Below are 18,718 nucleotides of genomic sequence, written 5' to 3'. Positions count from 1 at the left end.
AGGTCCCCGACTTATTCTGCCACCTCACTCACACACACACACTGCAGGAATCTAACTTCACACAGGAGCAAGAAGTGGCTGTTCAGCCTCTCGAGCTCGTCCCACCATTTTAACAGATCATGGCAGATCCCTACGTCAATTCCGTTTCCTTTTGTGTCCCCCGTGTAACAAAAATCCCAGTGTTTGAAAATTTCGATTGATCCATCATCCACAGTTTTCTGTGTGGCAGAATACCAGCTTTCGGCCACCCTCTGACTGTTTTCACTCCGAACGGCTCAGCTCAAATAACTAAAATACTGGTAACCCGCTAGATCTGGTCACAGGTGTGGATTTTAATTGCCTTCGCCCCGCTCGCCCATGAAAAGTGAAACGTACCACGCTGACAAGTCTTCACACAGTCGTTCGGTTCTCGAGTGGATGCATTCAAACCTTTTAAGTGCTGCAGGGTGTTCTGTGAAACAAACAAATCAAGAGCTTTTGTTCAATGCAGGAGGGCGTTATAGAATCAGCTGCTTTATGGCACACGGTGGCACAGTGGTTAGCACTGCACCCTCACGGCGCTGAGGACCTGGGTTCGATCCCGGCCCCGGATCACTGTCCGTGTGCAGTTTGCACATTCTCCCCGTGTCTGCGTGGGTCCCACCCTCCACAATCCAAAGATGTGCAGGGTAGGTGGATTGGCCACGCTAAATTACCCCTTAATTGGAAAAAAAATAATAATTCGGTACTTTAAAATTATTTTAAAGCGAATCAGCTGTTTTGCAGTTGACTAGAACTCAGTAGGTGGCATTCCACACTCTGTGACAGCACTCTGCTGGCCTCTCACCTACAACCCAACACCACTTCACAATATAATAGCTACTTCAAACACAGCTATGTTACCATTGCTGGCAACACAAGATGTTACGTTAGTTACTGGGTTACAATGTCAGGCGTCAATAGCTCACTGAATCCCACTCTCGCCTGAGCCACAAAGCCATCCCTCTCCAGGGGTCCTGAGCTCAAAGTCTAGTGGGCGGACAAGTCAGTGCTGAGGGAGTGCTGCACTGTCCAGAGGGTCAGTACTGAGGGAGTGCTGCACTGTCCAGAGGGTCAGTACTGAGGGAGTGCCGCACTGTCAGAGGGTCAGTACTGAGGGAGTGCTGCACTGTCAGAGGGTCAGTACTGAGGGAGTGCTGCACTGTCAGAGGGTCAGTACTGAGGGAGTGCTGCACTGTCAGAGGGTCAGTACTGAGGGAGTGCTGCACTGTCAGAGGGTCAGTACTGAGGGAGTGCTGCACTGTCAGAGGGTCAGTACTGAGGGAGTGCTGCACTGTCAGAGGGACAGTACTGAGGGAGTGCCGCACTGTCAGAGGGTCAGTACTGAGGGAGTGCCGCACTGTCAGAGGGTCAGTACTGAGGGAGTGCTGCACTGTCAGAGGGTCAGTACTGAGGGAGTGCCGCACTGTCAGAGGGTCAGTACTGAGGGAGTGCCGCACTGTCAGAGGGTCAGTGCTGAGGGAGTGCCGCACTGTCAGAGGGTCAGTGCTGAGGGAGTGCCGCACTGTCAGAGGGTCAGTACTGGGGGAGTGCCGCACTGTCAGAAGAGGGTCAGTACTGAGGGAGTGCCACACTGTCAGAAGAGGGTCAGTACTGAGGGAGTGCCTCACTGTCAGAGGGTCAGTACTGAGGGAGTGCCGCACTGTCAGAGGGTCAGTACTGAGGGAGTGCCGCACTGTCAGAGGTACTGTCTTTCAGGGGAGATTTGAAAACTAGACCTCCATCTGCCCTATTAAGTGGATTTAAAATACCCCATGGCATTATTTTGATATTCATCCTTCAATTAACCCCCAAAACAGATCACCTGGTCACTGTCACACTGCTATTTGAAGGAGTTTGCTACGTTCAAATTGGCTGATGTGTTTCCTACACCACTGTTGCGGTGTAAGAAAGTTACTGCACGGGCTGCAAAGTGTTTGGCACATTGAGGTTGTGAAAGGCAAAGCAGGTCCCACAAACAACATTGAGATAAGTTGTTTCCCTGATGTTAGTTGAGGTTAAAGCATTGGCTGGAACCCTGGGACGCACATCCCCAACATTTCTTTGACGTCATGCCACAGGGGACCCAATTTAACCTGCTAACCTCCTGAGCGGAGAACGGTTCAACCGAGCTCAAATCGGAGATTGAATATCAGACCTAAACTGGTCAACCGAGATAGCAGGAGGGTCTCGGTCCTCAGCCTGCTGCACAACGCTGGCAGAGATAAATGTTACCTTGACTTTCTGTGCACACAGCGAGCTGCTGCTGCAGTTAGCTTGCGTTGAAGTGTTGCACTCGGCCCATTTATTGTGCGGGCTCCGTCGCAATGGCTGTAGGATCAGCCGTACCGGCTCAGCACCTGCAGCACACGGAAACAAGGCCGCATTTTAAAACAACATTCAGCAGAACGGAAGCGCGGCAATGATTATCTTGCAACACCTAATAAAGAGACGGCCCAGCTTTCTCGATTCTGTTCAAAACAGGTTGAAGAACACATTTCTAGTGCGTAGAGGAAAATAGGGAAGCAAAAGGTACTGTGGGCAGTTCTGGTACCACACCCTAGGAAGGACATATTGCTCTGGGGGGAATACAGCCTGTGTTTACTAGAATGATAGCTGAACTTCGATGTTCAAATTTCAAGAAGAGATTAACACAAACTGAAATTTAGAAGATTAATAATAATCTTTATTTATTTTATCAGGGTGGCATGGTAACACAGTGGTTAGCACTGTTGCTTCACAGCGCCAGGGTCACGGGTTCAATTCCTGGCTTGGGTCGCTGTCTGTGCGGAGTCTGCACGTTCTCCCAGTGTCTGCGTGGGTTTCCTCCGGGTGCTCCGGTTTCCTCCCACAAGTGCCGAAAGACATGCTGTTAGGTGAATTGGACATTATGAATTCTCCCTCCGTGTAACCGAACAGGCGCCGGAGTGTGGCGACTAGGGGATTTTCACAGTAACTTCATTGCAGTGTTAATGTAAGCCTACTTGTGACAATAAAGATTATTATAATAATAGTGTCACAAGTAGGCTTACATTAACACTGCAATGAAGTTACTGTGAAAATCCCCTAGTCACCACACTCTGGCGCCCGTTCGGTTACACGGAGGGAGAATTCAGAATGTCCAATTCACCTAACAAGCATCTCTTTTGGGACTTCTGGGAGGAATCCAGAACACCCTGAAGAAACCGAAGCAGACACGGGAAGAACGTGCAGACTCCGCACAGACAGTGACCCAAGCTGGGAATCGAAACCGGGTCCCTGGCGCTGTTAAGTAACAGTGCTCACCACCGTGCTACCCAAAGTTTGAAGATATTAGTGAGAACTGATGAGTAGTCATAGAGAGAAATTATTTCCGCTGGTTTAGGAATCTGGGATTAGGGGACACATCCTAAAAATTCCAAATGGGCAGCACGGTAGCACAGTGGCTTGGGTCACTGTCTGTGCGGAGTCCAAAGCTGTGCAGGTTAGGTGGATTGACTATGCTAAATTGCCCTTAGTGTCCAAAATAAAAAAGGTTAGATGGGGTTACGGGGACAGGGTGGAGGTGTGGGGATAGGGTGGAGGTGTGGGCTTGGGTAGAGTGCTCTTTCCAAGGGCCTGTGCAGACTGGATGGGCCGAATGGCCTCCTTCTGCACTGTACATTCTATGATTCAGAAGCAAAGCTAGGAATACTTCGACACCAGAAAGGATGATAAAGTTTGAAACCCTCTTCCAGAGTGGTTGGGGCAATTATTAATTTTAAATCTTGAGACTGATAGATTTCTGTTCGCCAAAGGTATTAAAGGATACAGGGAAAAGGCGCCACCATTTTATTGAATGGCAGTGGAACAGGCTCGAGGAACTAAATCTTTTCCAAGTCTACCTTCATAATCTTTTTTTAAATAAACTTAGATTACCCAATCATTTTTCCAATTAAGGGGCAATTTAGCGTGGCCAATCTACCTAGCGTGCACATTTTTGGGTTGTGGGGGCGAAACCCACGCAAACAGGGGGAGAATGTGCAAACTCCACACGGACAGTGACCCAGAGCCGGGATCGAACCTGGGACCTCAGCGCCGTGAGGCCGCAGTGCTAACCCACTGCGCCACCGTGCTGCCTCTACCTTCATAATCTTGAAGACTTCTATTATATTACCTTCCAGTATAATACTGGCAAACAAACACTGGCAGTATATGTTTAAATGATATTTCAATCTTCATCATTGTATAATTAATGTTCAACAGTACTCAAAACTGTTCTTGAAGATTGATTAGCCATATCCCCGTAATAATTGTGCTTATTTTCAGAGCATCAGTTTCCCTGGGATCTAAAGCATAATCCCAGTGGAGATTGCCCAGTGGTGCAGCATCCCATGGTCTGCTAATATGTGGCTCCACATGAACGGTGTATGGTCTATGAGCTTCAGCAGGGAGCAAGATGATAGAATTGTGACTGTGCGCCAGTTCACACAGGCTTCAGCAACTCTCTCTCTCTCACACAAACAGCATTAATAGATGCCTCCGAGCAGGGGACCTCCTCTGTCCTCTCAGTCACGCAATAAGTTTCATGGGAAAACGGAAAGTAATCACAGTCCACATGAGATTACACAGCAAGAGTGTTCTTGCCACAGTCAAGTTTTAAAAAAAAGTCGTTTAGTGGTCTGAGCAAGAGAAGAGACGTTAGTGTTAGCCAAGTAAACACTTTCGGCATTACCCAGGTCAGTGATAGCATGGCTCGATGTGCTGGGAAAACTCCCACTAACCCTGCCTGAATCTCAGAGGAATATCCAATACTGTACACCCTTTTCTCTCACTAGTCTTGCTGTGAAGCACCCTGGGAGTGTTTCCATTTGTTAACGCCGCTAAATAAACGTGGCTCCTCCGAATCAGACTGCTCATTTCGTCCCTATCAATTGAAAAACTGAGCTGAAGGACCGCGTTTGATAGGCCAGGGCAGCATCAATGTTGAAAATGGGCAGAAGAGACGAGGCAAACCGGGAAACTGCGGTCCGATCTAATGACAAGCACAGACTGGAAAAAGCACTGAAGATTTAAGAAAACTGCGGAATGACTGGGAGACCAACAGAAGCGGAGTTCCATTTTGTTCTGGGAAAGAAGAAGATCGAGGACTGACAAGTCTTCATTTCAGTGCAGAGGATACAGGAGGAAGAGCATTTGGAGTGAGACAACTAGAAGAGCAGAAAGTTCAAAAGCAGATCGACCAACCCACCATGAACAAAGTAGAAAGACGAGACAGGGGTAAAAGAGAACAAGGAATGGAGGAACAGGTAGAGTAGAAACAGGAATCACCCATCAGGGAATTGGGCCAAGGTAGGATGTTCTTTCAGAGGGGCGGTGCAGATTTGATGGGCCGAATGGCCTCCTTTTGCACTGGAGGGATTCTATGATTAGGTACCCCCAGACAATCCAAAAGGTGCTAAAAGAGCCTCTCGAGCATTTAATAAAACAAAAGGAAGACAGTGGGAATGTTAAAAATCTGAAAGAGGAACAGACAATGCTGGAAGCACTCAGCCGATCAGGCAGAGAGACAGAAATAAAGAGTTAATGTTTCAGGTCAATACCTTCTCATCAGATCTCTACAGTCCAGCAGTCCATGTCCAAATGCGATATCCAAGCTTGGGATGCCAAGTGGCAAGTTACATTCGCGCCACACAAGTGCCAGGCAATGACCATCCCCAATAAGAGAGGATCTAACCATTGCCCCATCATATTCAATGGACTTACCATCGCCGAATCCCCCACAATCAACATCTTGGGGGGCCACTGATCAGACTGAACTGGATTAGCCATATTAATATTGTGGGTACCAGGGCAGGTCAGAGGCTGGAAATCCTACAGCGAGTAACTCGCCTCCTGACTCCCCCCACTGTCCACCATCAACAAGGCACAAGTCGAGAGTGTAATGAAATACTCTCCACTTGCCTGGATGAGTGCAACTCCAACACTCCAGAAGCCCAACACCATCCAGGACAAAGCAGCCCCGCTTAGAATAGAATAGAACAGTACAGCACAGAACAGGCCCTTCGGCCCTCGATGTTGTGCCGAGCAATGATCACCCTACTCAAACCCACGTATCCACCCTATACCCGTAACCCAACAATCCCCCCCCCCCCCCCCCCCCCCCCCCCCCCCCCCCCCCTAACCTTACTTTTTAGGACACTACAGGCAATTTAGCATGGCCAATCCACCTAACCCGCACATCTTTGGACTTGATTGCTCCTCCTTCCAAACATTCAAACCCTCCACCACTGACACACAGTGGCAGCCGTATGTCCCATCTACAAGATGAAATGCAGCAACTCACCAAGGTTCCTTAGGCAGCACCTTCCAAACCCACAACCACTACCGTCTAGAAGGACAAGAGCAGCAGATACCTGGGAACCCCACCACCTGGAGGTTCCCCTCCCAAACCACTCACCACCCTGACTTGGAAATATATCGGCCATTCCTTCACTTTCGCTGGGGCAACATCCTGAAACTCCCTCCCTAACAGCACAGCAGGTGTACCTCCACCTCAGGGACTGCAGCAGTTCAAGAAGGTGGCTCACCACCACCTTCTGAAGGGCAACCGGGGTGGGCAATAAACGCTGGGCCTAACCCACGACGCCCACGTCCCGGAAATGAATAAAAAATCATTTAAAAATCATGTCTCCGATGGATTTGGACTCTGCTGATTTTGGAGGATTTTTTTTTAGAAAGTAATTTTAAAAATATATAAAACGCGACCTTCAAGAAAGCAAAACCGAAGAGGGGGTGAATCTTCCAGTCTGGTTAAGGAGGTCAAGATGGGCCAATACTGGAGGCGGAGGAAACAGGTGGCTAGGCTGGTGAGGGACAGGTGGCGAGCCAGCTGAGTTGGGCGCTCTGGGCAAAATGCTTCCTGAAACGGGGTCTCAAGAACCTGACTTTGCAGCCAAGGTACTGAGGCAATTCATTCCATCTCAAGGCTCTGGGCTAAATTTGAAACCAGGTCCAACAAGCATCTAACTTACTATAGAACCCTGCAACAGCGCGGAAAACCCACTAAGGCTCACACGGACGGACGGCCCTGTGACCAAACACTGACACCGTGTGGTTCTGAATCACTACTGCACACCCTCCCTCGGAGACTATCCCCAATGTCCCAAGTGAAATAGAAAAAACATTTTCTTTTCAAACCAGGAGCAGGATCGCCAGCTTACATTATTTAAGTTAAGAAGCACAAAGGGTCGTGGAAATCTGAAGCTATTTTTCCCAAAGAGTTGTACGGCTTTAAGGGCCAGGAGGGATGGAGCAGCAGCTGAAAGTGTCGTAACTGCAATTGTTGTTCAGTAAGGGTATTATAGGGTTGCAGAACAAAAGTGGGTAGATGGAGATAAAATATAGATCAGCCATGATCGAATTGAACTAAATCTTTTCCAAGTCTACCTTCATAATCTTTTTAAAAATAAATTTAGAGTACCCAATTTGCTTTTTCCAATTAAGGGGCAATTTAGCATGGCCAATCCGCCTACCCTGCACATCTTTGGGTTGTGGGGGCAAAACCCATGCAAACAGGGGGAGAATGTGCAAACTCCACACGGACAGTGACCCAGGGCGGGGATTGAACCTGGGACCTCAGCACCATGAGGCAGCAGTGCTAACCACTGCGCCACCATGCCACCCATAGCTGAACATACTTGAGTGTTGAATAGACTATACCCGTCCCGCCACCATCTCTCCACCCAGCCAGCCCGTACCAGCCTCCCCGAACAGGTGCCGGACTATGGCGACTAGGGGCTTTTCACAGTAACTTCATTGAAGCCTACTTGCAACAGTAAGTGATTATTATTTTTACATCCATGGAACATGAGTTTATACAGCAATAACCATCTTAACTGAGAAATGCAGTATTCCCATCTGGGTAAGTTACCAGAGTGATACTGGCGTTGGTGGAATTAGCAGGAATAAATGCAGAGTTTGTTTATGATACCTCTCTCCCTGTGTGATTCAGTGCACTGATCCAATCCCGATTCATCCCCTGAAGTCTCGTTCTGCTGTGGATCCTGGTTTTCATCATCTTCCATAATTCCAGATCAGGAGAGGAACTGTTACAGAAATGAGACACAATTGATAAGCAAAGGTGTTGCAAGGACGTTATGCTGGTTGACTAGAATAAAAGTGCTGTTGAATGAAACTTAACGGTATTAATGGGCTGCTCAAGGACTTTAAGGCAGCAAAGTTGTTGTTGAGTAAACACAGGCTCAGTTTGAGTTATCAGATCTCATTGGCATTGATCTCCAAGTCAGAGGGTACACCAAACATGATATCTGAAGTGTGACAAATTACAACAGGAATCCCCACACTTTTAAAGGATTCCGATATATCATCAATACTGTATCTTGTAATTTACTGGGAAGGAAAAGTTAATCTAATAAACTGTTAATGATGCACTAATTTGCTTCTTGTGGATTACTCAAGAATTGCTTGCCACAAAACTGCTACCACTCTGCGCCACATTACCACCACTTGTACTTCAAGCTTGTTAGTAAACCTGTTTGAATTGTTCTCTTCACAAACTACTGAATTTTAGTTGAACAAAATCAAAAGCTGTACTGCTGGTCCTCTCACATCATTCAGACAAGGTAAAATTTTCACACAGTAGTCATTGCTCTTCATTGAAATCTTGCAGACATTGTTGAAGCATAGATAAACGGCATGTACGATTGCATAACTTCACTGCGTTGAGACCCCTGCCACTGGCGATTCCCAGAAAACAGTGTACATTAAAACCCCTTCGGGGGGTTCCAGTTTTTTGTTTGCGCTGGCCACGTATAAAGTTCAAGTCCACGTTCCCGGTGATATGTATTGACCCAAGCTGCCAACACCAACAGGTCTTGGTGCTCTGATTTAGGATTTATCTTCTACTGAGCCCTTTCCAAACCTCCAGAGTGACAAAATTCAGACAGGGACAAACCCAAACATCATTTTTAAAAGGACTTGTAATTACAGAGCACTTTTCACAACCATCGGGTGTCTCAGTGTGCTAAACAGCCGATTAATGACGCACCTTTGACGTGCAGTCACTGAAATAGAAGGACAATTGGGATTCAGTACTCCAGGGTGGTACTGAGGGCGTGTTGCATTGCCAGAGGTGTGGCTTTTAGAGGAAAATTAAACTGATGTCCCTTCCGCTCTCTCAAGTGGATGCAAACGACCCCTTGGTACTATTCCAAGGATAGCTCTCTCTCCGATGTTCGGGACAATATTTATCCTCTGCAAACACAAAGAGCAGTTTAATTGTGATGTATCTCACCTTGATGTGCAAATTGGTGTTTCCGTACACCGTAACTGTGACTCCGCTTCAAATTGCATTTTATTAGTTGCAAAGTACTTTTTCTTAAAATAAATTTAGAGCACCCAATTCATTTGTTTCCAATTAAGGGGCAATTTAGCGTGGCCAATCCACCTACCCTGCACACCTTTGGGTTGTGGGAGCAGAAACCCACGCAAACACGGGGAGAATGCAAACTCCACACGGACAGTGACCCAGAGCCTGGGACCTCGGTGCCATGAGGCAGCAGTGCTAACCACTGTGCCACCCTGCTGCCCCGAGTTGCAAAGTACTTTGACAAATGTCAAAGAGAGGGTTGCTACAGAGGTGCAGACTTTTCTGTTCCGAGTTGCCTGGACTTAGAGGGTAGCCATTTGCTAAGTCCTGCACCAGCTGGTTAATTTAGCTTAGTGAGAGCGAAATAAAATAAAGATAAATGCTCATCCTTCTATCGGTCTGGAGATCAATGGACAGCATTTACTTCATAAGAGCCACACCAGTAACCTGTGTTCAGTGTCATTAACGTACGAGGCCAGTACGGAAAGCCATGTGGCCATGTAGAAAAAGCTCACTGCCCCTTTATTGTACCTTTCATGACTCTGCTTCCATACCATGGGAAACCCAATCATAGTTAATGTGAAGAATTCCCTGATTCCAGTCCTTAATTTACCATTCTTTATAATAATAATCTTTATTGTCACAAGTAGGTTTACATTAACACTGCAATGAAGTTACTGTGAAAATCCCCTAGTCGCCACACTCCGGCGCCTGTTCGGGTACATGGAGGGAGAATTCAGAATGTCCAATTCACCTAATAAGCACGTCTTTCGGGATTTATGGGAGGTAACTGAAGCACCCGGAGGAAACCCACGCAGGCACGGGGAGAACATGCAGACGTAATAATTTGCAGATCTTATACTTCCATAGGCATATTTCTCTAGCCATGCCCCAGAATTTATCTTTTTTTTTAAATTTAGAGTGCCCAATTCTTTTTTTTCCAATTAAGGGGCAATTTAGCGTGACCAATCCACCTACCCTGCACATGTGTGTGTTGTGGGGGCGAAACCCACCCAACACAGGGAGAATGTGCAAACTCCACACAGTGACCCAGAGCCAGGATCGATCCTGGGACCTCAGTGCCGTGAGGCAGCAGTGCTAACCACTGTGCCGCTGTGCTGCCCATTCCCAACAATTTAAGCATCTGACTTCTGCACTTGAATTTCTGTTAAAAAGTGTTGCAGGTTTTGAAAGGGATTGACTGGTTGGCAGATTCATCCCAAATTAAAGCACCCAGATCTATAAAGTTCTCCCCACCACCATCACCGTGAACCTCTGAATACTTTCTTGGGCGTCTCAGTTACCAGAACTTTAAAAAAATAAATTTAGAGTACCCAATGTTTTTTCCCCCAATTAAGGGGCAATTTAGCGTGGCCAATCCACCTACCCTGCACATCTTTGGGTTGTGGGGGTGAGACCCACGCAGACACGGGGGTGAATGTGCAAACTCCACACGGACAGTGACCCGGGGCTGGGATTGAACCCGGGTCCTCAGCGCCGTGAGGCAGCAGTGCTAACCACTGTTCCGCCCCTAGTGACCAGAACTTGATCACAGTACTTGACGTGTGACCTGAACAAAAGTTGGGACAGCTAAGGTGTCCCTAATAACCAAGAATTTCCTGCTAATTTTCAAATGTGATTATTTTGTACTATATTGGTATCACTGCGTCACAACACATTGGAAAGTGCTTTGGCAGGTCCTGAGGATGTAAAAGATGTTACAGAAATGCAAGTCTTTTTTTTTAAACCTTCTTTGTAGCTTTTATGGAATTTAAGTTACAACGGCACCACTAAGTTTTTTTTTTAAAAGGAAAATTCACATAAGATCTGCACCCACCACAGACACACACCACACGATACACAACCAGCCACCAGAAGGTCCATGTGACACCACCACCGGGACTGTTACACATGGTCAAACCTTCCTCGTCGGTGACATTGACTACACAGCCATATTTCATCAACCCCCTAATACCCGCGACACTTATTTATTTCACATTTGTTTCACCCCCACAACCCAAAGATGTGCAGGTTAAGTGGACTGGCCACGCTAAATTGCCCCTTAATTGGAAAAAAAAGAATTTTAAAGAAACCTCATAAACAATTACAAATAATGGAACAGAGAATTACAAGTATTTAGAGCATAGAAAAAGGCGTCTTGATTGAAACACATAAGATCCCGAGGGGTATTGACAGGGTGGATGTGGAGAGGATGTGTCCTCTTGTGAGAGAATCTAAAACTAGGGCTGGCTGAGATCATTTAAGACAGAGATATCTTCTCCCTCAGAGGGTTGGGAGTCTCTGCCGTCCTCTTCCTCAAACGGCAGTGGAAGCAGAGTTTTTACTAATTTAAGGCAGAGCTGGATAGATTCTTGATTAACAAGGGGGTAAAAGGGGAGGGGGGGGGGGGGGGTGTCGGCATGAATGTGGATTCCCCTTAAATTTGTATTTTATTCTTGAGATGTGGGCGTCACTACCGACTGGGCCACCCCAAATTGCCTTTGAACTGAGTGTCTTGCTGGAACATTTCAGAGTCAGAGGCATCACTGTGTGGGTCTGTAGGCCACTCATGTAGGCCAGACCAGGTAAGAACGACAGATTTCCTTCCAGAAAGGGACATTAGTGACCCAGATGGCTTTTTGCAACAATCGGAAATGGTCATCATTAGACTTATAATTCCACAGTTTTACCGAATTCAAATTCCGCCATTTGCCCTGGTGGGATTCGAACTTGGGACCCCAGAGCATTACCCTGGTCTCTGGGTTACTAGCCTTGTGACAATACCACAATGCCACTGTCTTCCCAGAGATTGATGGGTAGATACAGAAATGCATTGATGATTCATCTCAGTTATTTCCTGTGGTAATGAGTTCCACATTCTCACCACTCTCTTGGTAAAGACGTTTCTCCTGAATACCTAACTGAATTTATCCATGATTACCGTACATTTATTGCCACCTGGTTCAGGTTGCCCTTACAAGTGGAGCCAGAGACATCCACAATCAAATCTCACTACTTAGTTACTATCCTTGCACCTCAGTCTTTACACACGTGTCCATTGCTTTGTCAATATGCCCATCTTAACAGAGCAGCCTCTCATCAAGATTCTGAAATTGGACTATGTTGGAACGACTCAGTCTTTCACCGTTACAAATCCTGGTGTGCTGGTTGCAATTGCTCCCATATGCATTTCACAGAGTTAATACATTACTCCAGGGAATGGGGGAGAAAAGGGAGGGTATGGCCTGTGGGGAACCCACTCCAAGACATGTGCAAAACTCCACCTGGCACAGGGAGGTGCCTGCAGCCACATTTGTCTCCAAGTGCGCCCTGAGGGCAGCAAGTGTCTGATGCAGTTCACATTGGGAACTGAGAGTGATGGGCAATGGTGGTACCACTCTTTGGCACGGCACAGCGATGCTCTGGCTAACCCAGAATAGGCCAGGCTCTGTTGGGGTTAAAAACCCATCAATGGTGAATGCAACTCAAAGGAAACAGCAACATCACCGCCAATCAGTGCAGCTATGAGGGCTCGTCACCAGCTTCCACCCTTCTGGTGTTTTACTGATCAACGCAGATCAGGAGAGACACAAGTTAACTAGCCTTACTTGGGCGGACTAGTCGGCCAAATCAGGGGAGGGTACAGGGGAGAATCAGGCAGACTTCTACCTGCTTTCTAGTAACACTGGCTGGAAGGGCTACTGGATGTAGACTGAGTTGGAACCCAATATTATCCAATGTGATGGTTACGACCATAAGACATAGGAGCAGAATTAGGCCACTTGGCCCATCGGGTCTGCTCTGCCTTTCAATCATGGCTGATATTTTTCTCATTCCCATTCTCCTGCCTTCTCCTCATAACCCCTGATCCCCTTATTGATCAAGAACCTATCTACATCTGTCTTAAAGACACTCAGTGATTTGGCCTCCACAGCCTGCAGTTGAATGGTCAGCAGATGCTCTTGGGTCTGGGATCTCTGGAGAAAGATATTCAAGAGCTTCCAGCAATGAGGAAATGAAGGGGGCAGAAACAACTCTCTCATCTGCAGTACACATACCCTGGTGACACAGATCTCTGTCACAGTGCTTGCATGATTTCCAAAGTGGGTCAGTTATTCCTCAGCATCTCCCAGTTATGAACTGGTAGATTCCATCCACCCCAACTCTTTTCAAGTACAACCTGACATCATATCCCATAGATCTCAGGGAGAGAAGTGCAGCAACGGTCAATACGATGGCAAGATAAATGTACTGAAAAGGATAGATGTTCGTGGGGAAGGATTTTAGGCAAACCCAGGCACCTTAAAAAGAACCAGAGGAACGGCAGCACGGTGGCACAGTGGTTAGCACTGCTGCCTCACGGCGCCGAGGTCCCAGGTTCGATCCCGGCTCTGGGTCACTGTCCGTTTGGAGTTTGCACATTCTCCCCGTGTCTGCATGGGTTTCGCCCCCAAAACCCAAAGATGTGCAGAATAGGTGGATTGGCCACGCTAAATTGCCCCTTAATTGGAAAAAATGAATTGGGTAGTCTAACTTTATATTAAAAAAAGAACCAGAGGAAAGATTCTGATCAATTTGAAATGGGAAAAAGTTGGAGATCCTATGCATCAGAGAGGGATGAGCAATAGTGTGACATTAAAGGTCAGTCAGAGAACCCACTCTTAGACTGCCTGTCTGAAAAAAGCATTCACACATGAGGTTGGGCAAGAACAAGATAGGGGCACACCTCCTGATGCTGTTGGCAGTGGGGTGACCTGTCAACACTCATTATCTAGGTTCACACAGACTAGAATGGCTATTTGGATGAGATGCTGAAGGGCTACCTGTAATTATAGGCCAAGACCCAGGAACTTGCAACGCCATATCAATTTGAAGGGGCTCCAGACCTCTCCACACTTTAAGAAACTGTAACAATCTGGATGGTTAGGTGTCAAACATCACTCGGGTAGGGTGGAGATATTCAATTCAGTTGCCTGGCAATGAATTCAGCATTCACCCCAACCTCTGCTTAGTTTTAAAAAAGGATTCCAGAGTTCTGGAGGAATGAGTTAGTCAGATTCATGAGCATTTCAAATTCCAATCTCTGCGATGACCATAGAGTCACAGATGTTTACAGCATGGAAACAGGCCATCGGCCCAGCTGCTATCACTAAGCTGGTCCCACTTTCGGCCCATATCTCTCTATACCCACCGAGCCCATGTAACTGTCTAACTGCTTTTTAAAGGACAAAATAGTACCCGCCTCTACCACTCTGGCATCCTGTTCCAGATGCTCACCACCCTCTGTGTGAAGACATTTCGCCTCTGGTCTCTTGTATCTCTCCCCTCTCACCTTAAACCTATGCCCTCTAGTTCTAGACTCCTCTACCTTTGGCAAAATATATTGACTGTCTACCTTATCTACGCTCCTCATTATTTTACGCTCATTATTTTATAGACCTCTACAAGATCACCCCTAAGCCTCCTACGCTCCAGGGGAAAAAGTCCCAGCCTCTCCTTATAACTCAGACCATCAAGTCCTGGTAGCATCCTCGTAAATCTCTTCTGTAATCTGTCTAGTTTAACAATATCCTTCCTATAATAGGGTGACCAGCACTGAACACAGTATTCCATGTGTGGTCTTACCAATGTCTTGTACAACTTCAACAAGATGTCCCAACTCCTGTATTCAATATTCTGACCAATAAAACCCAGCATGCTGAATGCCTTCTTCACTACCCTGTCCACCTGCGACTCCACATTCAAGGATCTATGAACCTGTACCTCTAGATCTCTTTGTTCTGTAACTTTCCCCAACATTAACCAAGTATGTCTTGCCCTGATTTGATCTACCAAAATGTATCACCTCACATTTATCCAAATGAAACTCCAAGGAAGAAAGCTTCTTTCTTTTATATACAAGCTGCTCGTTAAACATTCCCTGATTTAGCAGACCAGCAGACTTGATCAGCTTCTTGACCACAACACCTTAGCACCAGGTCAACCTTCTTCCCTCCTCTCCTTAAAAGTAGTTGCAGGGTATAGTTTAATAGCCGTCACGCATCCACTGGTCATCTAGCGCAAGTGGTCTTTTTATTACAAATGGGCCAAGACTATTTGGAAAGGGCTATTCAATCAGTGGACAAATCCTAAATCAAAACATCAAGTACGGTTAGTATCGCTGAAGATTACAGAGAAGAAAGGGACAAACTTCTGCAGAAAAAACAATGGGAGACTTGCATTTCTATCGCGCCTCTGGCGACCTCAGGATGTGCCAAAGCACTTCACAGCCAATGAAGTACTGAAGTGTAGTCACGTTTGTAACGTCAGCTCACATCAACGTTTAACTCCAGCTGATGTTAATTAACTCGGCATTGGGGGGGGGATCAAATTGCTGAATCTCCTGGTTAAAGCCAAAGGCACTTTTATTCAAGTTCTGCATCATGTCGTTCGGGTTCTGCGTGCTGGCAAAACTGGTCATTCCTGGTTAACGAGAGACATACCGCCTCGGCTTCTCTGGCTGCGTAGCATAGTTCGGTCAGTTTGGGTCATTTTCACACGGGCAGAGTGACTCAGAGCGGCAGATCACCTAGGTTTCTCCCCTCCCACAAGCTGGGTGATGGGGTCGGGCGTGACAGGTTTCCATCCCTGAACAGGGGAACAGGAGGAGGCCATTCAGCCCCTCAAGCCTGTTCTACCATTCAATAAGATCAAGGCAGATCTGTGCCCTAACTCCATATACTGGTCGCTGCTCCATATGTCTTGAATAACAAAAATCTATCAATCACACATTAATAATTTACCACTGATCTAGCATCAACTGCCTTTCGTGGAAAGAGCGTTGCACATTGCCATCATCCTGTATATGGAAGTGTCTCCCAACTTCACGCCTGAAATCGGAAAAGCATTAGTGCTACACAATGTATCACCGACCATCAGAAATAGATTCTCCCTATTTATCTCATCAATTCCACTTACTACTTTGATATTATTAGAGAATGTAACAGCTTTAAGACAATCCACCAACTTTCAATCTCATTTTTCTCTCTGTACCAGTCCACAAAGATTTATTTATTTCGATTTCACAATTTGCCAGGATGGGATCAGGATTCAAGAACTGAGGTGGATGGTCTGGTGTCAACTGTTACAGTAATGTTAAGACACACGCACACTTTCCAATCACTATCTCGTGAAACTGACAGGGCCGGGCTAGCCTACCGATACTTATGGTGCAACTTCACGCTGTAGCAAGAAAGCAGTCAAGGGGATGGGGGGAGTTGATCTGCAAGATGGAGAAAGAACATTCCCACTGCTCCCTGCGTGAATAAAACCACAGCTTAACCTATGGACATGAAACAGCACAGCAAGGAAGGAGGGGAGTGTGGATATAATCCGATTGCAAAGTGCAACAGGAGGGAGTCGAAAATCACCCAAACGACGCCTGCAATAGTCAAACACCTAGAGTGGCAGAGAACGTGCGGTAAATTGCCATCTACATTTCTTTAAATCACTTTTTTTTAAAAGACAGCACTTCTGGAGTCTGTGGGTCTCGGAGTTCCAATCCCAGACCAGCACAACGACAAGATGATGGCTGCCAAAATACTTTAAATGAGTTTTGGAGAGTTTAAACCACTGCCTAATGGATATGGTACCGGAGCACAATGCTACCTGCCGAATGGCCCTGTCACTCAATAAGGCCGCAGTATAGCTGCGTTAAGGAATGCACAGTGAAGAATACTCGCGTTGAGCTTTGGCTGAGGAATTATTTACTCTGTACCCAACCACGCAGGGCATGCTTGATGCTTGCGCTTGGGTACCTGAAAGACAAAAACACTCCTGTTTCCCCAGCCTCTGACATCCAGTGAAAAATGCACAAAAAGCAACCGCGAATGGGAAAAGCCCAAAATGTTAGCTCAGACCCCTCGCCAGCGTCAGCGGTCCACACTTCCAAGCGCACTTCACAAACCGAGGCACAAATTTCAAGCCCCCCCCCACCCTTCATCATTTTCGATACCGCGGCGACTCGGGACGTCTGACGATTCGAAATTTGCCCCAAAGGAAAAGGCGGCAATGATTCCCCCCACTCCCCCCCCAACAACAACAACAAAAAATGGGCACACCGTGGCATTGAAAACGAAAATTGCTTATTGTCACGAGTAGGCTTCAATGAAGTTACTGTGAAAAGCCCCTAGTCGCCACATTCCGGCACCTGTTCGGGGAGGCCGGTACGGGAATTGAACCGTGCTGCTGGCCTGCCTCGGTCTGCTTTCAAAGCCAGCGATTTAGCCCAAGTGTGCTAATCGCCCCTGGAAAATAAAACGGTCGAGTGGACATTTCTGCGGAGAGGGGGCGGCGGACACGTGTTGTGGAGGGGGGGGGGGGGGGGTGACTGGGGTGGTGGAGGCACTCTCCCGGGTCGCTCCGCTCACCCCGGAACGGCGTGACGGTGGGGAGGAGAGCCCTGCGGGTTTCTCTCTCTCTCCCCCCCCCCCCCCCCCAACCCCACTGCGCCCCTCTAGGGGTGGGAGACGGTGCACAATTTTCCAAAGTTGGGTCTCGGCGACTGTGGATCGCGGATGAACCAGTGGGGAAGCAGGAAGGGGGGGTGGGGGGGGGGTGAGATTGGCATCAGCAGCTCCTGTGGGTGGGGGCTCCAGCAGCCTACTCCTCCTGCCTGAAGATGCCCCAAAGATGTCCTGGTGCTGTGCCCCCACAGAGATTAATATATCCCCCAATCCACTGCAGTCAAAAGGCAAAACCCCCTAAAAAAAAACAAGACATCCGGATTATTTTTTTGCACAGGCGGCTCCAGTGTTACCTCGGGCCGGGGTTTCAGGCCTTGTTTCCTGCGCCAGCCGCCTTCAGGGGATTTTTCCCTCTTGCAAACACACAGCTGAACAATGGAGCGGCCACCATCTTACCACAATGCACTGTCCCCGTCCCTCCCCCCCACCATCACTCCGCGCAGCGCGCAGGCGCGGCCGCCGCCTGCCCCCGGGCACGCCGGGAGCTGGAGTCCGCCGGCCGCCGCCGCCCAGCCGGGAGGGCGGGCGCTGGGACTACAAGGCCCAGGGTGCACGGCGCGGCGGGGAGGAACGAGGGGGGGAGGACAAGCGGAAGCGGGGAAGGGCGAGCGGAGGGCGGCGAGCGCCGGAAATGGCCGAGCGCTAGGGTGCTGGGTCGGGAGTGGGGGGGGGGGGGCAGTTGCCGAAGGAGGGAGAGGGGGCGGGGAGGCGCCTGCCGAGCACTGGCGGAAACACACGAAGCCCCCCCAGACGCCTGCCTCTTAAAGGGGCAGGCACAGGTATTTTTTCATTTAATTAATTTTTTAAAAAGCATATTTAAAATAAATTTAGAGTACCCAATTCTTTT

At 47.8% G+C, this 18,718-nt stretch overlaps 1 protein-coding gene across 1 annotated transcript in view; it reads right to left on the bottom strand.

The window, feature by feature from the left end:
- The window catches only part of scaf1 (SR-related CTD-associated factor 1), a 37,926-nt gene extending 19,639 nt beyond the window's left edge, over positions 1–18,287 (bottom strand). The window contains 4 exon segments of the mRNA XM_038783352.1: positions 376–451; positions 2,254–2,378; positions 7,970–8,084; positions 18,165–18,287. Coding sequence (XP_038639280.1) covers positions 376–451; positions 2,254–2,378; positions 7,970–8,063 — 295 coding nt within the window. The 5' untranslated portion in view covers positions 8,064–8,084; positions 18,165–18,287.
- Positions 18,288–18,718: the final 431 nt, after the last annotated feature.

This window comes from Scyliorhinus canicula, chromosome 23 (assembly GCF_902713615.1).
Source record: "Scyliorhinus canicula chromosome 23, sScyCan1.1, whole genome shotgun sequence".
Taxonomy (NCBI): Eukaryota; Metazoa; Chordata; class Chondrichthyes; order Carcharhiniformes; family Scyliorhinidae; genus Scyliorhinus; species Scyliorhinus canicula.
This window is presented reverse-complemented; position numbering and strand designations above follow the sequence as displayed.